The following is a 25,416-nucleotide window of genomic DNA, read 5'->3' as shown; positions in this document are numbered from 1 at the left end:
GAGTTGCCTGAGGAAGTAGAAGCCTGGATTAACGGGTGAGGGGTGGTTTGGTCCAGATGGTTGCTGCAAGACAAGGGCAAGGATAGAACACAGGGGGTCACCTCAAGTCTCACTGATGGGAGACTGGCAGCTGATTGAGCAGCCTCAACAAACAGGGCTTATGGGGGTCTGGATGCCAGAGAATGAAGAAGGCAGTGAAGTGTACCCAATATGCTTTCTCATGTTGCTTCCCCTTTGCCAAGGCTGTGCCCTCCATTTGGGTTGCTGTGCTGGCACTTTAAGCTTCTGGTCATCCTTCAAGATTCACCTAGAGTACCTCCTCAGAGGGCTTCCCTGCCTCTGGTTGGTTAGCCCCTATGCTTCCCCATGGAGGATCTTATTCTGTAATTCCCTGTGTCCCTGCTTGTCTGGAGCAGGGACAGGTCTGATTTAGCCTTGTATCCTGTACACCTAGCACAGGAAAGGCTCGGCAAATGTTCAGTATTAAGTGCCACAAGGATGAACAGTGCGTATGTGTGGTATGAGGGTGTGGGGTGAGGTCAGACAATTAGGCTTGGCCCAGGCGAGAGCACCAGCAGTATCAAAAACAGCTAGCGGACGTCCGCGGAAGGATTCCTTCGAATGGACTACAACTGCCAGAAGGCAGAGAAGTAGACTACAACTCCCAGAAGGCGGCGCGAGCACGTAGACAGCCGGGTGCTCTCGTGAGACTACCTGCTAAGCGGAAACGGCGGGAGTGGCGGCTGAGATCTCGCGATATTTGGGGCTGCCCGAGACGCGCCTGGTGCTGGCGAGGAATCTCAGGGTACTTGGAGGTTGTATCCTCTCGCCGGGTGGTAGGGAGTTTCGAGGAGCTTCGCTTGATTGTGTATCTGCGACTGTTTGTGTGTGACCTTACTGTCCCTGCGCGCGTGCGTGTGAATGTGAAGGCTGTGGGTCTGCAGGTGTGTGTGTGTGACCTCAGTTTCCTATCTATGCTGGTGAAGCTCTGCTCGCCACTGTGGATTAGCCGCTATGTCTGCGTAGGGACTGTTGAACCTTTGGGACTGAATTTACCTATCTGCCCGTGGGGCCGGAGCATTAGGGACTTCTTTCTGGCTCGAGGCCGGAGTGGGGGATTTGTATCTGTGCGTTCCCACCCTGCTTTTTGCTGCACTGCGATTGTTTAGTGCCGTTTAACTAAATGCATTTAGTGCCCTATCGGTTCCCCTTATTTTATTTTATTTTATTTTATTTTTTATTTTAGTGTTTATTTATTAGTTTTGAGAGAGAGGGAGACAATGCGAGTGGGTTAGGGGCAGAGAGAGAGGGAGACACAGAATCTGAAGTAGGCCCCAGGCTCCGAGCTGTCAGCACAGAGCCCGTTGGGGGGCTTGAACTCACGAGCTGTGAAATCATGACCTCACGAGGTGTGAAATCATGTCCCGAGCTGAACTTGGGTGCTCAACCGACTGAACCACCCAGGCCCCTCTCAGTTCCCTTTATTTTAAAAGTTAGTAAAATAGAAAATGCAGAGCCTTGGCATGTTGGAATTATATCCCCTAGATCCTCCTAAAATTGCTGAATGGTATTTAAAAATTAGAGTGAGGCTAAATTTTGCCAGAGGAAAACTTCCTACTGTCTTTAGAAGTGTTTAGAAGCCTGTACCAGAGGATAAGTAGGAGACATTCCTAAGTAGGGAAAGTGGTGAATGTCTGGGGAGCAGGGTTTTTCCCACACATCTCTTGTAGTGGCTGTAACCACCTTGCTCGTACCGTGTGTGTGTGTGTGAATATGTTACATATGATTTAATGTAATACAAATATATATAAAATATGTACAATGTAGCATATAATATGTGTATATATCCCCAACACGTGGGCTTCAGGAGTGCCTAAATGGGATTTCAGAAGCTGCCGAGTCAAGCATTCCTGCCTCTAGTGAGCAAGAAGAGTAGTCTTAGCAGAATGCCAGCCACTTGAGCTCTCTCTTGAGTTCCTTGCCTTACGTTGGAGCCATGGATTTAAAGTGCCCTGTGGCCTTTTAATGTCTTTGGGTTTGGGAGCAGGGTGACATTTGGGGGAGCTAGAAGTTGTTCATTATTATGGGGGCAGAGAGTAGAGTGGGTTGACTGGTGGGGGAGAAGGCCAGAGCAGAAGCCAGCAGTGAGGGCATCCTGGCTCCCTTTCCCCCAACCCCCCATGTTTGGTTCTGCTTTGTCCTAGGCTCCAGCCCCTCACTGTTCCTGTGTTGAACAGGGTTCTTACTCTCTGGCCCTTCTTTTAGCCCTGGTTCTGTGTGGCTCCACACATGCCCCTATTGTGACTGGCAGGTATTCCTGAAACCTTTACTTTGCCCTAATTACACTCAACAGAGGAGGCTTACACATCACAAGCTTGCCACAAGCTGAGGTTCTTTATTCTGGCCCTGTCTTTCTAAAGGGTAGATAGAGAACCTGCCATTTTTCTGGCTGTGGCTTACCTGCATGACTCATGTCCTGGGAGCTTGAGGCTCAGTAATCATAGGCTTCAGCCCTACAACCTCTCTGCCTGCCAACTCTTCCTGCTGCTCAACAGTTCCTATGAGTCCAGCAAAGCTCAGAAGAATCAAGCACTGTCAACAGCTACCTTGGCTGTGTAAATAGGTGGTTCCAACAGGAACTAACTAGAGTAATGGGCCTCCTGGTTTGGGATTTGATCTTTTTTGAGCGTAAACATAAAGAACTGCCAGCTATCACCCTTCACATAACTGTTGGGTTGAACCAATTTGACCTTGCCTTCAAACGGTTAAATTATCCACTTTCTATTCCTCAAGTACACCTGCCACCCCCCCCCCCCCCCCAACCTGCAACACACACACACTTTTCTACAAAAGTAGGTAGGCTTTGGCCCTTAGCAAAACTTGCTCAGCAGGCTAAGTAGTAAATCTCGGGCTATACCACCTAACTGGGAGGAAGTAGTTGAAGTCGCCAACGTGCATTTGTGCCCTGAGTTTAGCTGATTACTTTCAGTAACATGTTCCTTGGGAATGATCATCAGCTTGATGTAGAGGAGGTTAAGGGTCTGCCAAAACGAAGTTCAGTCTCTGGTTTGGCACCAGTTGGCTGGGGCGGGACAGTGTCAGGGTTTGAGATCTGGAAGGTAGGTTTCCCTGGAGAGTCAAGAAATGTGTTTCCATCACCTACTGAGGGTGCTAATCAGCGTGCTGATGAGACCTGGGAAGGAGTTTGCAGATAAGCCCTCTAGACCTTGCCAGTTGCTAACAGGGCTCCCCAAGCCCTGGAGTAGACTCAGTTCTGCTCTGGGCAAGCATGGCCCTGGCTGAGGCCCTGATGTAGAGCAGAGATTGAAATTACTGGCAAATGGAACTTTGGAGGAGTCTTGCTCTAGGGAACTGGCCTGTGCTTAACCTCCTGCTGATTAACCCCTGGGTCTGGGCCTCTGGGAGACCTTTCCAGTAGGAGTGGGATAATAGACCCAAATATGATCCTCAGCTCATGTGGGTGTGTGCTCAAGTCTCGAAGGCAAATACTGAGCAAAGAGACCCTAGGGAGCCAAGGGGTCGGTGGAGTGAAGAGGAAGACCCTTTGGGTGTGCAGTCACTGAGGTAGCCACTGCGTGACTCACAGATGCTTCTCCCTGGAGTTGGCCTTGGTGTCCCCTCTTGCTGCTGATTCTGCCCATTTTGAGTGCATCTGCCAGGACTCTGCTACAGAGAGTCCTCACTGCTGTCTTTTATACATTGACTCAAGTTTCAGCTGGAAGGAGATCACCTGGTCCTACCTCCATATTTTTCAGATGAAGAGACAGGTCCACAGAGGGAAGTACCCAGAACTGAGGTCACACACCAGCTCGGGAGCCCAACCATGGACAGGGCTTAGGGCTCCCGCTTCATCAGCCAGACTTCTGTGCCCCACCTTGCTTTAGAAGGTGCAGTTTATTATTCATCCAGCAGGTGCCTGGTGGTTGACAATTAGACCTGGTCACAGTGCAGGGAGCTTGCTGGTGGCAGCAGTGGTGGTGGAGAAGTATAGAGGAAGAGGCAAGGAAACAGATGAACAAATTGAATCACTGATCACCAGAAAGGTGCCTCCCAGAATAGGGCCCATCTCAGATGATTGCAGGTATGACACCTGTCTTCTCAACTCACTTCCCTGAAGGCAGTGGCATGTTTTCCACAATTCCTTTGCCCAGTGCTAGATTTCACTGTCCCTCAGTGATTGTCCTGATGGAGTAGGTACGTTTTGCTGGCCCAGCTTGTAGAGTATAGGTTTTGGTGTGTCCATCAGTCATATTATCGTGGGCACTGGTTTCTGGCAACATCTGAGGGCCAGAGGAAGAGACTAAGCAGCTGGTCTCATGGGGGTGGCCAACATCCCTTTTATGCTTGTTTCTTCCTGGACTTGGATTTGTAGGGTTTGAGATACCGGGACAGTGACAGAGAGGCCAATCTCTCAACTGCTGGGAGCACCCAAGTCCCCTTGTTGCCTAGGGTTTTACCACCTCTCAAGCATCCCTGCACCTGTCCCATCCCGCTACTCCCTTCAGTCAGCCCAGCCTCCTCCAATCTCCACGTCCTGGGCCCCCTCCACTGTCGGCGCCAGCACTGTTTTTCTAAAATGAAAACTCACCCTGGCCCTCACTGCCCTTGACCTAATTGCAACCTTACCTCCTGCTACCCCCAACCTCCCATCGCACTTCAGCCTCATTACTAAGCTTCTCCTTGTTCCCCAAACCTGCCGCCTTCCTTAGGCCTCTTCACCTTTGTGAGATGGTTCCTTCTTGCAAAGTTATTTTCTTCTGTCTCTGGAAAACGTACTCGTCCTTCAGGACTGAACCTGAATGTCATTTTTTTGGTCTCTGACTTTCTCAGACAGTTACTCCTGGGCAGGCACTCCCCGGTATAGATGTTCTTCACAGCACTGGGCTGTGTTACATGGTGACTGACTTGTGTCTGGTGAGGGTATCTGACCTCATTAACTTGTGTTCTCCCAGCAGCCGGGACTGCTGACCCCTCTGCAACCCCAGCATCTGGCCCTAGGTACTCTGTACATTTTGGTCGAATATATGAATGAAGTGGGTACCCCTGGTTCTGCTTTTAGATTTTAAATCCTGATAGAGCCCTCTGGAGGCCAGTCCTGGCAGTTTCCCAGGATTCGAAGCTATTAGACCCCACATGGAATCAAGTGCGTCATGTCCAGCAGATGCTGCACCTTTGGCGAAGAGACAGTTTCGTGTCCTCGTGGGTGTCACTGGGAGTGTTGCAGCCCTGAAGTTGCCTCTTCTGGTGTCTAGGCTTTTGGACATTCCTGGCGTGAGTATCCTTATTAGACGGGCGTGGCAGCCTCTGGCCTTGGAGAGCTGCTGCTCCTGGAGCCAGCCCATTTTATGCAGTGCTTGGGGTTTTTGTTAATGGTGTTTGTGGAAGCCCTCTGTGTGCATTGGTGTGTAGGGGGTCCCTGAGACAGTCCAGTATAACCCGGAGCTAGATTAGCAGGTGTGGACAGAGCGTGAGGGGAGGAATGCTTTGCTAGTGGAGGGTTTGTGTTCCCATATGTTGACCCTGGTTCCCTGTGGTTCTGGCGGGGGAGGAGGCTGGCTGCAGAAATGTAGCACATTCATCGGGTCCCCTTGCTGCATTGGACTCCCCACCCCTGCTTCCACTCCGTCTCGAACACTGCAGCTCTGTTCTCCCTCTTTGTTAGACACCATGGCTGTCCTGTCAGTCCAAATGCACTGGAGCCTTAGGGGTACCCCATTGCCTGTGGCTCTGGTTTTAAACTGTTCCTTCATGTGTTCAGAGATGCCTAGGGGCCACCACAGTGTACTGGGGAGGGGTACCTCAATTTTGATTAGTTTTATGTTTTTATATATATTGGGCTTCTGGGGCAGATTCTTCTGTGGGGAAAGTTCAAGGCTTTAGACCATGTGAAAGCCAGCAGGTAATAACCTCATTTCCTTGTCTAGTATCTAAGGTCCTACATTTGTCTGTTGAACGCCCACTGCCTATACTCCACCCTGATGGCCTTTGCTTTGGCCTGGCCCTGCCAGGCTGTGCTGCCCTCCTGCTTCTCTGCCTCTCTAAATTCTGCACAAATACTTCACAAGAAAGCCTTCCTGGCCTGCCTCAACCCATGTGGCTTTGGTCTGTTCCTTTTCAGACTCATTTGATGAGGGGTGCCTGGATGGCCAGTTGATAGAGCACACAACTCTTGATCTCCAGGTTGTGAGTTCAAGCCCCAGGTTGGGCATAGAATTACTTAAAAATACATAAAATACTGGGGGTACCTGGGTGGCTCGGTTAAGCATCCGACTCTTGGTCTTGGCTCAGGTCATGATTTCATGGTTCGTGAGTTCGAGCCCTGTGTTGGGCTCTATGCTGACAGTGTGGAGCCTGCTTGAGATTCTGTCTCTGCCTCTCTCTGCCCCTTCCTGGGTTGCATGCTCTCTCTCCCTCTCAAAACAAACAAACAAACAAACAAACAAACAAACTCATTTGATGCATTAAAGAAAAACCAGGGTGACTCCATCTGTTAAACATCTATCCAACTCTTGGTCTCAGCTCAGGTCTTGATCTCAGGGTTGTGAGTTCAAGCCCCACATTGGGCTCCATGCTAGCCGTGATGCCTACTTAAAAAAACAAACCATGGAGCGCCTGGGTCACTCAGTCAGTTAAGGGTTCGACTTTGGCTTGGCTCATGAGCCCTGCGTCGGGCTCTGTGCTGACAGCTCGGAGCCTGGAGCCTGCTTCAGATTCTGTGTCTCCCTCTCTCTCTGCCCCTCCTCCACTCATGCTCTGTTTCTCTCTCTCTCAAGAATAAATAAGCATTAAAAAAAAAGATTTTTTTTTTTTTTAAAAACCCAGAGATGGGCAGTAGTTAGAGTGGTAAAAACAGATTTTGTTCAGAAAACCTATCACAATACGGGAAAAGAGGCCTCAGCATAGAACTAGGTTTTGATTACGAATACAAGGAAGAGTGGGGATTTATAGGCAAGGAGCCAGGTGGAGGGCAGTGGATGGGAAATTACTAAGAGGAAACATCAGGAATAAGGAGGGTTCTGGCTACACTGCCCTGACAGGATTCTTGGTGCAGGCAAGCCAGGGTGATGAATCACCTGGGGGGGGGGGTGTTGTTGAGGGATGAAGAGCCTGATGAGCTGTCCAGGCTGGTTAGACATTGAGGGTGGGGGATTCTGGCTAAACCCACTTAATGGGAATCTTGCTCTTAAGGACCAGGCCCCAAGATGGCCCTAGTCAAAAAAGGGACACATAGGAGCCTGACTAGAGTTTGACCATATCTTGACCAAGATATGGGATCATTGGTTGCCTTTGATATTGTTCATGTTGTTGCCCATTGCTTTTGTGTATACACTGCTGGGGCCCAGGCTATGCTTTTTCCTTGTATCTGCCCCATAGCTTAACGTGTGACACAGGTGCATGTACCCAGTGTGTCCAGCAGGGGGCAGTGCTCACCTGCAGATGACCATGTCAGCACGGAAGGCAGGGGTGAGAAATCTTTCATTTTTTTTCTTCTTACTTTCCACAAACTTCTACCCAGAAAGCCACCCCCTCACTCCACCCCTCATGCGGAACAAGCAGTGAAAGGCAGCCAGGGATGCCAGCCAGGTCAGAAGGGGGAAGGGAGGTGAGTCTCATGGATGCTCTGAGGCCAGGTGCTGGTACTGCCCAGAGCACCTCCTGTGGCCTCCCCCACCCAGACACATGCCCAGCACCTTTGGTACAGCTGACTAGCTACACCCGGAATGGGGGGGAGGCCTGGGGCCTGGAAAGGGTTGTTGCAGCGGTGACAGCCTCTGCCCCCTCCGGAGGGAGGGAGCCATACAGTTCCCTTTTCCCATAGCCCCAGAGCAAGTGAATTTCCGGACTGGGGGTGAGTGGGGGCAGGGCGTCCTATCCCAGGAAACAGATGGGCAGCCTCAGAGCGGAGGGAAATGGCAACTCCACAGCTTCCTGTCATCCCACACAGCCAGCATTTACAGGGGTGTGAGGAAAGGGTTGCCTGAAGTGGGGAGGCTCTCCAGCCCACCCCAGGCTTTCTGGTCTGGCCCACTGTGGGGACAAGCCTTGTGTGGAGCAGGAACTTTGCTCTCCCTCTCTGGCTGGAGTTGAAGCTGAAAGTCAGGCAGCAAGAAGGGCACCGACCCAGGAGAGAGGACTCCATGACTTGGCCTCTTGGAGCCTGCCTTTCTCATTTATGTTTTTTTTTTTTTTTTTTTTTTTAACATTTATTCCTTTTTGAGAGACAGAGTGTGAGTGAGGGAGGGGCAGAGAGAGAGGGAGACGCAGAATCTGAAGCAGGCTCCAGGCTCTGAGCTGTCAGCATAGAGCCCGACGTGCAGCTCGAACTCATGGACCTCGAGGTCATGACCTGAGCTGAAGTTGGACGCTTAATTGAGCCACCCAGGTGGCCCCTGCCTTTCTCATTTAAAATAAAGCTGATTGGGGTACCTGGGTGGCTTAGTCGGTTAAGTGCCCAACTTCAGCTGAGGTCATGATCTCGTGGTTCATGAGTTCGAGCCCCACATCGGGCTCTGTGCTGACCGCTTAGAGTCTGGAGCCTGCTTCGGATTCTGTGTCTGCCTCTCTGCCCCTTCCCTGCTCGCACTCTCTCTCTCTCTCTCTCTCTCTCTCTCTCAAAAATAAACAAATATTAAAATAAAGCTGATTAGTGGGGCACCTGGGTGGCTCAGTTGGTTAAGGGTTACGCATCTGACTCTTAAACATCTGACTCTTGATTTCAGCTCAGTTCATGATCTCGAAGTTCATGGGTTTGAGCTCCACACTGTGCAGAACCTGCCTGGGATTCTTTCTCTCCCTCTCTCTCTGCCCCTCCCCTGCTGGTGCTCGCTCTCTCTCTCAAAAAATAAACTTTAAATAAAAAATAAAGCTGATTACTGCCACCCATCCCCTCAGGCTCTTGTAAAGTCTTCAAGAAGGGATAGAAATAAAAGTTTCTCATCTTGTGCCAATAACTGGGTGCAGCTCCTGGCACATGGACGCACTTACCAGTGTGTGTTTCCTCTCCTTCACCCTTTTCTTTCCCCTTGCTGTCTTGTCCTTTGGGCCAGGCACGTGGTGGGGTTGTTGGGTTGGTGAGAGACAGCCCATGTGGGAAGAGCCGTGGGAGCCACAGTCCATCTGCTCCTGTGGAGGGGCCTGCCACCTTCCCACCTCTTCCTGCAGATAGAACAGCTCTCCAGAGAGCCTGGGTTTGCTTGGTGGAGTCCTTGTGAGGTTTTGGTAACCAAAGGGGGATCCTTGCTTGCCTCGTGTTGGCCTCGATGCAGTGGCTTTCCCCCTCGTCCTACCCCCCGCACTCCCCTTACTCCCTGATGGTACTGATCTCCCCTTTGCCGTCTTTCTGGGTCACCCCCAAGAGCAGTCTTTGTCACTTGGAAAGGTCCTTCTCAGCCCTTTGCCTACATCGTGAATTCATATGCTTGGGTCTTTTCTGAGCTCCCTGGGCATCGCTAGAGTTTGACCAGCAAACAAGCAGCTGAAGTGTGGGGTGCAGGGAGCTGAGTGAGTCTGCAGACATGGCTCATAACTATAGGTATACTTAATTTAATTGTGCTTTGTACATAACTGAGTTTTCTTACAAATTGAAAATTTGTGCCAACCCTGCATTGAGCAAGTCTACTGGTGCCATTTTTCCAACAGCATTTGCTCACTTTATGTCACATTTTGGTAATTCTTACAATATTTCAAACTTTTCCATTATTTGTTATGGTGATCTGTGATCAGTGATTACAACTTGCTGAAGGTTCAGATGAGTTAGCCTTTTTTAGCAATAAGATGCTTTTTAAAAATTTACTTTTGAGAGAGAGAGAGAGACTGGGGGAGGGGCAGAGAGAGGGAGACAGAGAATCCAAAGCAGGTTCCAGGCTCAGCTGTCAGCACAGGGCCTGATGCGGGGCTCAAACTCATGAGCTGTGAGATCATGACCTGAGCCGAAGTTGGACACTTAACTGACCAAGCCACCCAGGTGCCCCAGCAATAGGATACTTTTAATTAAGGTATTGTTAGAAGTGGGTGAGAGAGAATAAAGTATCCTCCAGACTGAGAAGGCACTTTGAGCTACTCCATACCGTTTATAGAGATTTATTCAGGGTAACTTACTGATGAATGGGAGGGCAGGCAGGTTGGGCAGATGATGACCGAGGCGCTATGCAGCTATTCTCTGCAAAGTCTGGACCTTAATCCACAGCTTCTATAGAGTGCAGGTCATTGTGGTGAGGTCAGAGTAGTTTTCTAATGTGGTGCCCACTGTGCGCAGATCTTCTGTGGTGGTTTTCTAAAGTGATGCACTCTGGGGCGCCTGGGTGGCTCAGTGAGTTAAGCGTCCAACTTTTGGTTTTGGCTTAGGTCATGGTCTTGTGGCTCGTGGGTTGAAGCTCCGCATCGGGCTATGTGCTGACAGTGCAGAGCCTGCTTGGGATTCTCTTTTTCTCCCTCTGTCTCTGCCCCTCCCTGCCTCTCTCTCTCTAAATAAACTAAAAAAAAAAAAAAAGCTTTAAAGTGATGCCCTCTGTGTGCCTGTCATATGTATGTTACCTCAAGTGGCTCCCTCTGTCCAAACAAACCTTCCTGCATTCTGGTCAGAGCATACATACATGCATCTGTGGGGAGGTCATTGCACAGGATGAACAAGATGGAGAGTCCAATATGGAGTCGGTGTTGTCAGCACTCCTACAGCACAATCCTGCAGATATGCGCGTTGCTTTTTCAGACATAATGCTCTTACACATGTAAGAGACTACAGTGTAAACCTGACTTTTACATGTCCTGGGAAACCGAAGAAAGTTTTACTGTGATATTTGCTTTATTGCAGTGGTCTGGAACCAGACCCACCATATCCCAAGGTATGCCTCTACTCCTGATTCACCAGTGTGCCCAGGCATGGCTAGAGCCAGACCAGGGAGATTGTGAGGGGGTGCTGGAGAGGGGTGGATTTGGCCTCATGACCCATATACCAGCATTCAGGAAGAATGGTCCTTGCAAAGAAGCCTTGGAGCCTTTATATGATCGGGGAAGTTGGATAGTGGGGGTCAGCTGTACCTCAAGAGAGGCAGCTGAGCAAAAGGATTCTGGGCAACTTAGGTCTTCATATGTCCCTATTTTTCTCAGCCCTGCAATGAAGGGGTTGGGGGGGAGTACTAAAATGATCTGTCTCCAAGGCCTCTTCTGGCACTAGTGGTGGAAGGTTCTAGATGTGAGGGCAGAAAGGAATAGGACCTGAAGGCAGCCTGGGAGAAGGTCCTGGGATTCAGGAGCTTCAGGGCGCTTTTGCAGTTCCATAATTGTCATGTTAATTGGGCTGCAGTTCTGTCTGAGCACCCTTCTCACTTGGGAGAAGACAGACACCTCTTTAGCTTTTGCCAGGGCAGAAGTCAGCAGGGCTGGAGCCGGAAGGGGATTTCTAAATTTTTTTTTTTTTTAGTATTTTTTTAAGTTTATTTATTTTGAAAGACCACATGCAAGCAGGGAAGGGGCAGAGAGAGAGAGGGAGAGAGAGAATCCCAAGCAGGCTCCACACCATCAGTGCAGGGCCCAACACGGGGCTCGAACTCACGAACCATGAGATCATGACCTGAGAGAGTCAGACACTCAATTGACTGAGCCACCAGGCACCTCTGGCAGGGGATTTCTAAAGGTGGAGAGAGTCTGCCATTTGGGGAGTTGGCAGGCCTTGGGCTTAGAGAAGGTTACGTTTCTAGAATGCCTGTCAGGACATTCAGGGCTGTCAAGGGTGAGGGGAAGAAGTTCCCACTCACTTGCAGGATGAAGTGAATTCTGCTTCTCTGGAGGACCATTTGACAGTGTCTGGAGAGGTCAAAAGAGTTCATAGCTCTTGATTCACCTGTAGGATTGAATCCTATAGTGTGCCAAAATTCACCATATGTAGGAGGATGTTCATTGTAGCATTGTTTATAATTTTAAAACAAAAATAAAAGTGGAAACAAAACATCCAAGGAGAGAGAGAGAGCTTTGGTGCAGCCTCACAGTGGATGACAGGCGCCCTTCAGAACAATGGCTGGATCTCTGTGTTGATGTGGGACTGTCCTCAAGATAGAAATGAAATGAGTTTGGTACAGGAGTTAGCAAACCATGGGCCACAGGCCAAATCTGGACTCATTACCTGCTTTTGTATGGTTTGTGAGCCAGGAATGGTTTTTATATTTTCCAGTGGTTAAAAAATTTTTTAAAGAATATTTTGAGAGCACAAAATTACGTGAAATTCAAATTTCTGTGTCCATAACGTTTTATTGGAACACAGCCACACATTTGTTTAAGTATTGCCCGTGACTGCAGTCTTGCTACTACAGAGTTGAGTAGTTGTGACAAAACCGAAAATAGTATCTGGCCCTTTATAGAAAAAAGTTTGCTGACCGCTGGCGTATTGTCTGGTTCCTTTTATATGTTCACATATCTGAGTTACTGCCTACAGATTTTCCTCTGGAGGTAGTTACCTTTGTGCAGAAAAGGGGGCAGGAAAGGAGACTCACATTTGGTATCATTGTGTTCAATCTTAATTTTCTAACCTCTGTGTATATTTATTTTTAAAGTCAGTGGGACTCTTAGTGGGAATATTATGGAACATTCTTTGTAACTGTATGCTTTTTTTTTTTTTTTTTCTTTAAATGCTCGCTGAGGAAAGGAAGCAGGAGAAACAGGACCTGGTTTGAGGTTTTCCTTTCTTTCTGGGCAGGGCCCACCTGCCTGCTCTGTGGTAGTGTTGTGGAAAGGGGTGTGTTCAATAGCAGTGGTCTGAGGCGCTTATCTGGGCTTCTGCTGGTTTGGCCAGCCCCTTCCGTCCTTGGCCTGCTCCTCCAGGGAGTCAGCTCTGCAGTCTGCCTCTCAAGTTCTGTTCTTGAGAATTTTCTGTAGTTGGGGAAGGGCACAGAGGGATTGGCAGCCTGGTCTCACTTGAATGGCAGGAAGGGCTGGTGAGACCAGAACACCAGCTCCCCCAGGAGGCCCACAGGGAGGCCCAGGAGAGAATGGCTCCCCGCCCCCAGAGCCTGGTGGGAAAGGGCAAGGGCCACAAGAGGGCTGGGACAGCATAGTGAGCTGGATGGGCCCCTGAAGGCCATGTGGTTTCAATGGCTCATGGGTTGGGGCGCCTGGGTGGCGCAGTCGGTTAAGCGTCCGACTTCAGCCAGGTCACGATCTCGCGGTCCGTGAGTTCGAGCCCCGCGTCAGGCTCTGGGCTGACGGCTCAGAGCCTGGAGCCTGTTTCCGATTCTGTGTCTCCCTCTCTTTCTGCCCCTCCCCCGTTCATGCTCTGTCTCTCTCTGTCCCAAAAATAAATAAACGTTGAAAAAAAAAAAAAAATTTAAATGGCTCATGGCTCAGAAGGGGAAACCGAGGCCAGAGAGGAAGGGGATTCGCCCAAGACCACCTCCCCCCACCTGGCCTCCATGTATATAGTAGACTCAGTAAATGTTTGACAAGTCAAGGCATCATTATGAGCTGGAACATTATAAGTTGGGACACCCACTCAGCCAACCGGAACACTCTGGGGTATTTGTTAATGAGGCCGCCACTGCCACAGCTCCCCACCCTATGTGCTAACTGCTCTGGGCACCAAGGGTCCTTTTTCCTAGAGTATACCCTCCCACCCCTGCCCCCATGCTCAGGTTTGGGTCAGCTTTTTGGCTGCTCTCCAGGCCCTGGGCACTGCCAGTGTCAACACCGGTCAGCTCAGTGTCAGAGTCTCTGCTGTGTGTGTCAGCCCAGAGGCCTGAGCCACCAAATCTTGCAGGTTAAATCATGGCAGGTGCTTCCACTTTAGAATCCTTACAGCCTCCTGTGGAGCCATCATCACACGCCCTACTAGAAATACCTGCTCTTTTGGGGCCACTCAGCTGGGGGTTCCTGCTGGGTCTCTCCTTTACTTGTATATGCCAGAGCTGTGCTATCTAATACAGTAACCACTAGCCACATTCAAATTTAAATTTAAATTATTAAAATTAAATAAAACCAAAACTTCAGTTCCTCAGTCACTCTAGCCACACCTCAAATGTTCAGTAGCCACATATGGCCAGAGACTGCCATAGGGGACAGCACAGGTATGACATGTTTCTATCGCTGCAGAGTTCTGTTGAATAATCCTGCAGCGTGGTCATTCTCAACTGGGGCAGTTTGGCCTCCCAGGGGACATTGGACTATGTTCAGAAACATCTTTGGTTGTCTGAACTTGGGGAGGGGGTGCTGCTGGCTCCTGGTTATAGGTAGAGGCTAGAGATGGGATTGGAGGAGAAAAGTCAGGCCATGGGATTTGTCTCAACCTATGGCCGTGACAGTGCTGCTTCCCAAGATCCTTTGGTAGTCTGCCCCAGAGGCAGCCTGGGCCAGACTCGGGGCCTAAAAGTCAAAGTGGAGGTTTCATCCCAAAATCTGTTTCCATTTCCCCTCTCTGACTCTCCAGGAACCCCAGATGGGATTGCTAACGTACCTTCAGCAGAGAAAAGGAAACTAGACTTGCCAACTGGTTTCAGGAAAGAACCTCTGTAAATGCCAGGCAAAATGCAGACAGCTTATATAATAAAGTCTGGCCAAACCTCAATCGCATCACACAAAGAAGTTCAGGTTTTAAATATTAGATATAAAAACTCTTGGCAGGGGTCTCACTAGGGGACCAAGCACAGAGCTGCCTTTCAGGAACTCTCTAATGTGGGGGAGATTGTTTTCATCCCAGCCCTACTTCTACCAGGACCCAGGGAGGGTGTAAGAGAAAAGAGGGTTCCTGCCCCTCCAGGGCTCCTTGGCATTTGCTAGGAGAAAGGTCAGGGTGAATGAGTGAATAGTCTTGAGTTATTTAGTATTTCAGAAGGTAACCCAACATGTCCTTTTTTTTTTTTTTTTTTTTTCTTTTAAAGTGTGTGCAAACCCAGGACCTAGCCTTTGGCTCCTAGGACATTTGGCAGAGTAAATGAAAATGAAAGAACAAAGCCCATGGGGTTGATGAATCAGATCAAGTGACATCCTTCTAAAACCAGAAAAACTGGCCTGGGCCTGCTGGACAGCCTGGGGGTCAGGGTCACTGCCAAGGAGAGGTAGCTGCTTCAGTGGGGTCAGGGGACGGGCAAGGAGAAGGTTGGCTCATCACATTCTCTTCATTTGAGGTAAAGACATTGACCCCAGGACGCTCCCTAACAATGACTATGTAACCTGGGAGGGTGGCCAGAGAAGGAATTGATTTAGAGACTGGGGGAGGAGCCCAGAGGAATAATTCATGCTGGGGCCCAGAGTGGGAGGCTTACCTGGCCCCCTGGTCAGAACTCCCTAGGGGCCAGGGAAGGCAGGGCTCAAACCGTGAGTGGGGATGTAGGCGTAGCTGAGAGGGAGAAGGGAGCCCCAGAACAGGGCCATTACCAAATTGGGAACGTTTCTGAAGGCTGGCCTTTGGCACAGTCCTCACTTGAGAACTGGCAGGCAGTTTGGGAGTTAGGGAAAGTAGGGGAACTAGATCTTCAGGAAGCTGCTTTCTGTATTTCAGGATAGAGGATGAACTGGAATATTCCTTTTTTTTTTTTTTAAACTTTTTTAAGTTTATTTAGTTCTTTTGAGAGAGAGGGGAGGGGAGGGGCAGAGAGAGAATCCCAAGCAGGCTCTGTACTGTCACAGTGCAGAGTCTGATGTGGGGCTTGAGCCCACAAACCATGAGATCATGACGTGAGCCGAAATCAAGCATTGGTTACTTAACTGAATAAGCCACCCAGTTGCCCCAGAAAGGATCCGTTTTTGATTCTTTCCCATCATCTCTCACCCCTACCTTGTGGACCTTGTGGAAGAGCTTTTCTCTTGACCTTATGTTCAGGATTTGGATTCATGTCTCAGCGGGGCTCCTGATGGTGGTGCTAAGAGGACTGAGATCTTAGGAACTCTCTGTGGGCCTCCTCTGGAAAGTGGGATTTACCAGGGAAGCGTGACGGACCAGAAAAGTAGCTGTGCACTTACAGGCTGGGGTTTGTGGTTTAGCAGCAACAGGGGTGAGAAGAACTCTTTTGAGTTTGCTGATTGCAAACTCCGTATATGTCAGCAGGAGGATGTTGCTTCCAGAAGAGCTGATGTGGGCTCAGGCTCCGTAGGCAGACACTCAGTGGGTGCCAGGGACTTTTACTCCAGGTCGCCTGAGCCTCACCAAACACTGGGCAGGCAGAAGAGCTGTCTCCCACCTCTGAGTTCTTCAGTTCTGGGAAGTTTCCTTTAATTTCTTTCATAATTTTCTCACCTCCATTTTTCTGTTCTTTCTGGAACTCAGATTTTGGACCTCTTGAATTGATCCTCTGACTTTCTCATCTATTTTTCTAACATTACCCATCTTTTTTTATCTTTTCTGTTCAGCTTTCTGGAAGATTTCTTCTAAACTTATGTTGAGTTTTTTATTTTCCTGTTTATAATTTTAATTTCCAAGGCTTTTTTTTGTTGTTGTTCCCTGAATGTTCATAAAAAAACATTAGCATCTGATTTCATCTGATCTTCCAGAGTGTTGACATGTCTTAACTGCTGGTTTCTGGGTTTTTTTCTGTTTGTTTTCATTTTCATTTTTTTATTTTTTGGTCCTCTTTTTCATTCTTGGTTTATATCATTAAAAAAATCCCTTTACTTTTATTTCGTTGGGCTTTTGGGAGGGAGCAAAGTTGAATCCACATTATTTAACTGAAAGTTTATTCTTTTATTTAACATTTATGTATCCTTTTTTAAGATTTTATTTTTTATTTTTTAATTAAAAAATGTTTATTTACTTATTTTGAGAGAGAAAGAGAGAATCCTAAGTAGTCTCCACACTGTCAGTGCAGAACCTGATGTGGGGCTCAATCTCGTGAACCATGAGATCATGACCTGAGCCAAAATCAAGAGTCGGATGCTTAACTGACTGAAGCACCCAGGAGCCCCTATTCTTTTTTTAATTTTTAAAAATGTTTTATTTATTTATTTTGAGAGAGAGCACGAGTAGGGAGGGGCAGAGGGAGAGACAGAATCCCAAGCAGGCTCTGTGCTGTCAGTGTAGAACCCAACATGGGGCCCGAACTCCAGAACTGGGAGATCATGACCTGAGCTGAAATCAAATCGGCATGCTTTACCAACTGAGCCAGCCAGGCACCCCAATATATCCTTTTGTTTTAAATGTGTCTTTTTTGATATGATTGATGAATTTTAAAACTCCAATATGAGAGTCTGAATTTTGATCAGAGAACTTAGCTCATTATATATTACTATTCTATTAGGGCTAAACTTCTGCTATCTTATTTAATGCTTTCTACTTGTCACGTGCTCTCTGCTTCTTGTTTTCTCTTTCCTCTCCTTTATCATATAGATTGAGCTTTCTTCTGCTGGTTTGAAAGTTGCCTATTCTTCTGGTTACCTCTGACTTACCATTCCCATAACTTACCTTGTCACTGTCTTGTGTCTTGAGAGTCTCAGCACCATTCTGCCTCCCTCTGCTCTCCCTATCTGTGCTGGGCCCATGGGCTGAGCTCTGTGGACAGATGGCAGCCCTGTTCATCTGCCATTTTTTTTTTTTTTTTTTTTTTAAGTAGGCTTCATGCCCAGCGTGGAGCCCAGTGTGGGGCTTGAACTCACAACCCCAAGATCAAGACCTGAGCTGAGGTCAAGAGTCAGATGCTTAACTGACTCAGCCACCCAGGTGCCCCACTGCCATCTTGTTCAGAGCTGTCCTAGAAACGGCTCCAGTGCTCAGTGGGAGTTTGGTTTAAATGACCTTTAAAAAGGTCACCGAGGTTTTGTGCAGGTTCTGGGGATGCTAGGTTCTAGGGGGAGTGAGAGAGAACGGACACGCCTGAGAGCTCTCCAGCAGAGCTAGGAGCGGCAGACCTTCTGAAGTTGTGCACTCTGTCTCTCTGAGACTTCTGCTGCCTGGTGCCGGCTTTGCTCTTACATGCTATGCAGAATGCTGTCGCTTGGTAGGCAGGAAGCATGAGGGGGGCCTCAGTGACACGGTAGGGAGGGTTGGGGGACCGGAGTTGGCATGGGCACGTCCCATTCTGAGAGGCGGCCGTTCCACGATACCTGCAGTACCACCATTATCAAGTAGGAATGTGGGCTGGGCCGTGCCAGAGCTTTTAGTTTTCAACAGAAGCCAGGAAATTGGATTTTCTATGTGAAATCTCCCGATTTGTATATATTGGCTCAAAAATGTTTATAACCTCATGCAGGCCAAATAGCATGTCTGTAGGCTGGATCTGGCCTGCATGCCATACGTGATTCCTGTTCTAGTCAGCTGATGATCCTGCCCTTGTCACCCTTGACTCTTCTCTCTCCTGGATAAATGTCCCCCAGAGATATCTCCTTCACCTCCCAGCCGCTTCTGAGCCCCTTTACTGTGCCGTCTTAGTTCAACATCTCATTTTACAAATGATGGCAACTGGTCTCGTGCTGTCCACACTACGTGTGCTGTTTCTCACAACCGTTTGTTCTGAGCACCTTAGCCACCCCCCCTTGTTTGCTTTATTAATTACTTGTGAATGAGTAGTGTGGAGGTGAACTTCATTTTTGCCCCATGAGTGAAGGGCACACTTCCAGGTTTGGTTTTCCTGGAGTCTGTCTGCAACCAGAGCCCACGAGGCCTGGTTCCTAGAAGTAGAGAAGGGACCGACTGCCTATTTTCTCTCTGGGGCTTGGATGCAGCCACTGCAAGCCAGGCCCCAGCTCCCTGGTACCTTGGCCTGCAGAGGGCAGGGTTGTGGTGTGGATTAGAGCTCAGAACCTGTGAGCCTCTTTGAAGTGGCCCCTCCTGCCTTCTGCGGCCTTCTTGCCCTGCATTCCTTCCCGGCTGCCTCTGTCTTTCTGCCTGAGTGGCAGGAGCCTGCAGCTTTATATGCACTGGGCAGTTGGTGACTCATTCCTCGGCAGCCCCTCAAATAGGGAAGTGAAACAGCCACATCTGGTGGGGCCTGACCTTTGGGTGACAGCGGAAGTAGCTATGCAAACATGGGGCTCCCTGCCGAGGAGGGAGAAGTCTCCACAGCCAGGCCCTGAAGAAAGCACTTGCCTGGCCTGGCCCCGTGTGGCATCCAGGCCTGTGGCTCTGGTAACAGTTTTCTTTCCCTCTCTCTCCCCGCCTCTATTTTTTTTCTTGGTGACAGCTGGAAGTAGCAGTGGTCACCACCGAGAGAGCCAAACATTTCTACAGCCCCCAGGACATTCCTGTCACTCTCTACAGCGACGCTGATGAATGGGAGGTCAGTGTTGGGGGCCCCAGGGCTGAGTTCCATCGTGTTTCCACCAACGAGACAGGAGTGTCCTCCTTGCAGTTCATAGTCCTGGTGGCCAGAGCAGACAGGCCGGGCTCAAGTCAGTGGTCAGGGCCCTCTGGGCAGAGGCGATGAGGAAAACATCTGTCTAGCTTCTGGCCTGCGGGAGGCCTGAAGTCTCCTCCCACCCCAGGCAGAGCTCAGCTTTGGCCCTGTGCCTGAGGTGGAGTGTCCTTGTACTTATCTGGGCTGATGAAACCACAGAGGAGCTCTGTTTCCCACCACCCTTGTCCACGTGGCTCCCAGTGTCAGGCCTGTCGAGAGCGCCTCACTTCCCACGGCCACTGGGCTCTGCTTCTCCTCTCCCGCAGAGGGGCGGGCACCGGCCGATTCACCAGACGTCGAGTGTGGGCCTCACAGGGGTGCCCTGCCAGGCATTTTTAAACATTCTCAGCCTAGAACATTTCTGGCTGGCCTGTCTTCTCCACCCCACCCCCTCCATTCTCACCGCCCCAGAGCCCTTCCACTGGCTTGGACAACCCAAGCATCCGCCTCAAGCAGACAGGCCAGGAGTTCCCTGCCAGATGTCAGTTCTCTTGAAAACCAAACCATAAAGGGAATAGCTTGGAGAGACAAGGGGCGTTTGTTTCCTCAGGCCTGGTTTCTCTCAGGCGGTTGGCTCCACAGCCGGTGCTCACCAGCTTAGCTATGAGAGGGAACAGCAGTGGACTCGGGCCGGGGTGCTCAGGTGGTCTTCCTCGGTTTCTGACTTAGTGCACCTGGCCTGCGTTGCCCCCCCACGGCTTCCTCCCTCCATGCTGAGAGAGTAGCTAGCTCAGTGACCCCATTTCCTTCCCTCTGCCAGATGTGGAAGTGCCGATCCGACCCCGTTCTCCACATTGACCTGCGGAGGTGGGCAGATCTCATGCTGGTGGCTCCTCTTGATGCCAACACCCTGGGGAAGGTGGCCAGTGGTATATGTGACAACTTGCTTGTGAGTGATTCTGCTTTCTTCCTCCCTGGGCCTCACTCCCAGTTTGCTGAGCTGCAGGACTGCCTTTGTATGGGATTCTTGCCTTGGAGTTCTTTATGGTGGGCTGGTTTGCCCCCTGGACCCCCTGCCCTCCACCTGGTCTCACCTGTGTTCCGGCAAGTGGGCACATGGATGGACTCAGCTTGTATGTACTCTCTGAGGGCATCCACCTCTCACCTGCCCCTTGACACTTTGTCCTTCGTTCACGGGCTACCCTCCACATGCTCGTCCGTTGGTCTCCCTGCCCGGCCCCATTGCCTGTCCCCCTTAGCTCTGCCTTCTCCCCAGGATCTGGACATCCACATGTGCAATCTGATAAGAGTGTTTACTTCCTCATGGATCTCTTGTGCACACTTATCTCTCCTGTAGCATTGGCCGCAGAAATGCGGTTTTCCTGTATGTTCTGGAAAACTTAGAGAGGAAGAGAGGAGCAAGGGTGAGAGGTGCCAGCCGGTGGATGGTGGAGGAGAGGAACAGAAGGCCAGCTACACAAAGTGGGGATTGTCTTAGGCCTAAGGGACCTCCAGGGAACTGTTGTCCTTAAAGGCCTTGTTTATGTGATCATCCTGGGAGGAGCTAGGTGTGTGATCTCTCTCCCCTCCTCCCTCTCCATTGTTACCCACTTCCCTTGTGCACTGAGCTTTTCCCTATCATGAGCCGGGCCCTGTGCTGAGGGACCCACAGGACACTTGGAGCTCTCAGTCTGGAAGGAGAGGGTTTTTGGTTACCCGTACAGGTGAGAAGGGAATGTGCTCTGGTGTCTGGTGTAGCCTTAAATGACCCCAGTCGGTCCTTTGACAGTGGAGTCACCACTTTGCACAGTGCTAGGCATATAGTAAGTGTTCAGTGAATACTGTATGTACGAGGTAATTATTCTACTTTGGCAAAGAGCAAAGAGCTTTTCAGAGTTTAATGTGATAAGCTGGGCCAAAGTTTTTGGTGGTCAGACAGGAACTTAGTCTCCTTGTATGCTTGTTGATGGGTGCATAAGGCACTTCTCGAAGAATCTGCTAGTGACTGAAGCATCATTTGAATAAGAGCACAGGATGACCAGAAGAAGAGCAACACACAGATTGTGTGGCAAGGAGCAGGGGTAGGGGAGTAGAGCGAGGGGCGAGCCTAGGGGCAGTGTTATCAGGAAGGCTTCCCAGTGTGGCTGGTGCATGGCTGACTGGGCAGTAGGAGCAGATGAGGCTCTTGGCCACTTTCATCTCAGTGGGTCTGGGCTGTGTGTGACCTCTGGGCTTCCCACTGGCTGGCCAGCACTAGCTGGTGGGATGAAACACACTGGCCTCTGGGCGTCATGCCCTGGGCTGGGCTGGCTCTCCGAGGGCTCCTTTCTTCCTCTCCAAAGCGCTGCTTCCTTTTTTTTTTTTTTTCATCAGAGCTGCCCCTACTCCCTGAAGTCTTGGGGGTTCCCTCCTCCCGAGTTGGCTGAGCAATGTAATATGTTCCCCCAGGAATTTTTTTTTTTTTTTTTTTTTTTTTGCCTCAAAAGGTTTCACTTGAACACACAAATATTTCAGGCAATTAGAAATCTCACAAAGTTTAAATTGTCATCATCCTTGCTCTGTGGCTCTGTCCTCACTCAGAAGATATTTTGTCCTTTTATCCCTGAAAAGATCACCCTGCTGCCCCCTTCCTTCAGACCTTGTCCCTTTTCCAGGACCCAGAACTTGTGGGGCCTTTAGAGCAGCGTGCTACCTGTGACCTGTGACCTGTGCACCAGGCCTCTGGGCCCTTGGCCTGGGTGCTGTGCATCTCCATCCGCTTTCTCGCCTGCGCGGGCCCCGGCCCCTTTTGTGTGCTAAATAGCCCAGCAGAGGGGCACCTGGCTGGCTCAGTCTGTAGAGCATGCAACTTTTGATCTTAGGGTCGAGTTTGAGCCCCACGTTGGGTGTAGGGATTACTTAAAAAAAATTTTTTTTTTTAAATATCTAAGCAGATCTAGAAACAGGAGGTGACTTCCCTGGGTCACCAGTCAACTGGGAGCTGGCCTCCTGATCAGAATCTAGGCCTTCTCTCCACCCAGGTGGGTTCTCAGGGGCAGAGCTGAGGTACTGAACACAGCACTGGCCAAACAGATGTGACTGTAGGAACTGACGCCTCCTTTCATCCCTCCTGCTGCCAGAAGGTTCAGAGGAGCTGTGGTTTGTCCAGGAAGCACTGAGCTTCGAGATGAGGTGGGAAAGCTAGAGAGGCATGAGACACGAACATACTGGTTTCTTCTCTGTTGGTGTGCTTTGCTTTGAAGACACTCAGAAACCCCAGCCCAGCCCCCACTGTACTTGACACTCAGGGGGCTCTTCTAGGTATGTTCGTGACTTTTGCAGAAGCGGCAGGTGGCACGGGGCCAAGAGGAAGTGTGACTGAAACTGTCCACTCAGCCCAGTTGCCAAATCGGGAGGACTTGGTGGGAAACAGACACTGGTGTCTGGGACTACACAGGCAACCAGATCCTGAGGCTGTGTGCTGTCCCACTTCCTTTCTATCCCCAGGAGGGGGCAGGGGCACTGAGAGGGGTAGGCATCAGCTCTGGCCTGTTCACGGCATTGTCTTCTGGACTCCCCCATCTTTTACCAGATGGGTTGCGCTTCGGGGAAGGGCTGTGTTGACTGCTGTCTCCCCAAGGGGCCCACAGCTGGAAAGGAGGTGCTGGAGCAGTGAGGGCCCAGGGGAGCACGCTCCTGCGGGCCCCAAGGCTTATTTCTCTCCCAGGCAGCGCCTGGTCCAGGGAGCCTGTGCCTGTAGTAATCACAGGAGCTACTGTTTCTGGAGCCCGTACTTGAGGCCAGGCCCTGTGTGAAGAGCCTTAAGCATGTTCACCTTCTGTGCTCACAACCATCCAGTGAGCTTTTGCAGAGAGGAAGCTAAGACTCCTGAGGTTAAATTATTCATCCAGGTTCTCACGGCTAGCAGTAATCGTACATAGCACAGCCAAGATTTGAACCAAGGTCTGTGTGATTCCACAACTCACTGAGCTGGTGGGTCCCTCTCACAGCTGCTCTGGCATGCACGTGGCAGGATGGCCTCGGCGGAGGATCACACTGGGTGGCGTGCAAACCTTCATGCCCCGGATCATTGTCTCCGTGGGACTGTGGGGAGTGCAGCTTCCCCATCTGGGAAACAGGACAGCACCTTCTTTGCAGGGTTGCGGTGAGGGTGCATGGGATAATACATATGAGAGAGTTTTTGTCACGTGGCAGGTGTTCTCATTGCCCAACTCTAGTCAGCCTTGAAGTAGAGCCTGTGTTGGGGTAGGTGAGCCGCACCTGATGAGTGGTCTGAGCCTTCGTTTTGGGGGGTAACTGTGAAGCTTGACTTCTGCTCGCCTGGCTGCTTTCTGTCTGTGGCGTGTGTCCCACAGTGGAGAAGCCTTGTGGTTTGGCTCAGAGGCACCTTTCTGCATAGGAGTGGAGGTCTGCGTGGGGGTGGCTGGGCCATTGCGAGTGTTGGAGGACCTCCTGTGTGTCAGGCCCTGTGCCAGCACCTGTGGAGAGGGGGAGAGGGTGAGGAGATTCGAGGTAGGGGGATACAGACAAGTGTCACCCGGTCATCCCAAGCTGGCTGCGACCCAGAGGATGGTGGGTAGGATTTGGGAGTCCAGAGCAGCAGGCACCCACCTGCCCCACTCCGGCCCTTCTTCACAGACCTGTGTCATCCGGGCCTGGGACTGCCGAAAGCCCCTGCTCTTCTGCCCGGCGATGAACACCGCCATGTGGGAGCATCCCGTCACCGCGCAGCAGGTGGGCCTGCTCAAGGCCTTCGGCTATGTGGAGATTCCTTGTGTGGCCAAGAAGTTGGTGTGTGGAGATGAAGGTGGGCATCTGGCCAGGCTCACAGCCCAGGGTCGCAGAAGGGCTCAGCTCTGGGGTCACACCCCAGTGTGTTGTGACCTTGGGTAAAACCATTCTGTGAGCTCAGCTTTCTCATCTGGGAAATGGAAGTCCTAGTTCCTCTCAGAGTTGGTAAGATTAAACGAGGTAGTGTTTGTAAAGGGCCTGCGTTGTCCCTGGCACGCAGCCCATATACAGTTCATGATGCTCCCGTAACTGTTACTGGGTCCTGTCCTGAGGGTGCCTTGGAAGGGATTTGATGGGTCTGGCTCATGTAGAGGTGGCTCTGGCCTTCAAGGCCTTGGGCTTTGGGTGGAACACTCGGGGGGGCATTGAGCAGGGTGGGTGGGGGATGGGCCCTGCCTCGGTCTGCAGGCCACAGCAGAACTTTGCTCTCTAGGTCTAGGGGCCATGGCTGAGGTGGGCACCATTGTGGACAAGGTGAAAGAAGTCCTCTTCTGTCGTGGCGGCTCTCAGCAGAGCTGAACCTGGGATTTCTGTTGTTTGTATCCTTCTGCACCCTGCGTGTTTTCAGGCCAAGTCTATGAAGAAGATGGACATCGGCAAAATACGGTGAAGACTTCTGGGTTTACTGAGTAGGGGTGTAGCCTGGGCCTGCTCCAGAGCCTCCCCAGGGGCCTCACTTGCCTCAGGTTAAATTAGACCAAAGGCCCAGATCCCAACTTCTTTCCAACTAAGAGATGGCTGCATTCTGGGCCCCTCCCCCACCTTCTCCTGGGATAGGCATAGCAAGCTGCTGCTGTGTGGCCCTGTGCTCTGGGAAGGGGACTGAGGGAGGACTGAGAAACCTTGATTCTGCATCGTGCAGGGGAGCCACTTCAGCTCCTTGGTGGGGTGCCCAGCTGCCATGCAGAGAGTCAGGGAAGCCTGTAAGTTGGCAAGATGCCGAGTTTCTCCACAGACCATGCTGTGAGATCGGGGGTACTGGGGAATAAAGAAGAGTGACTTTTAGGAGACTGTGTCCTTCCTTTACCTGTGGCCTCGGAGATCAGGGGCATTGCTTGGGGTGGCTGGGGGAGGGTCTGGGCTGACGACTGACTGGCCAATATCATGTGGTGGTTAAGGGCAGAGGGCTCTGAAGCCAGACAGACCCTAGTTCAAATCCCAGCCCTGCCATGTGCTAGCAGTGGACCTTGGCTCAAGGCTCAGCCTTTCTGACCCTCACTTTCCTCATCTGTATTATCCTACCCTCATGAAGTTTTTGAGAGGATTAAATGAGATAATGTGTGCAAGATACCCTCCCCCCCCCCCCCCCCCCCTTACATAGTAAATGTCAAAGGGAAGTTAAAGCTAGGTATGCATTCAG

At 50.6% G+C, this 25,416-nt stretch overlaps 1 protein-coding gene across 10 annotated transcripts; it reads left to right on the top strand.

The window, feature by feature from the left end:
* The first annotated feature begins 556 nt into the window (after positions 1–556).
* PPCDC (phosphopantothenoylcysteine decarboxylase) lies at positions 557–25,061 on the top strand. 10 transcript variants are annotated; one of them, XM_045449044.1, is made up of 6 exons: positions 680–805; positions 5,081–5,292; positions 19,113–19,208; positions 20,086–20,214; positions 23,904–24,072; positions 24,490–25,061. In XM_045449044.1, exons 2-6 carry the CDS (start codon positions 5,155–5,157, stop codon positions 24,573–24,575), a joined length of 618 nt encoding a protein of 205 aa, XP_045305000.1. In that variant the 5' UTR covers positions 680–805; positions 5,081–5,154; the 3' UTR covers positions 24,576–25,061. The 10 variants fall into 10 exon arrangements, with proteins under 10 accessions (XP_045305009.1, XP_045305000.1, XP_045305005.1 ...); XM_045449045.1 differs by having other exon boundaries at positions 744–815; XM_045449047.1 differs by lacking the exon at positions 680–805 and adding an exon at positions 897–917.
* Positions 25,062–25,416: the final 355 nt, after the last annotated feature.

The sequence above is a fragment of the Leopardus geoffroyi genome, chromosome B3 (assembly GCF_018350155.1).
Source record: "Leopardus geoffroyi isolate Oge1 chromosome B3, O.geoffroyi_Oge1_pat1.0, whole genome shotgun sequence".
NCBI classification, from domain to species: Eukaryota; Metazoa; Chordata; class Mammalia; order Carnivora; family Felidae; genus Leopardus; species Leopardus geoffroyi.
Note: the sequence above shows the minus strand (reverse complement) of the source record. Positions and strands in the feature narration are given on the sequence as shown.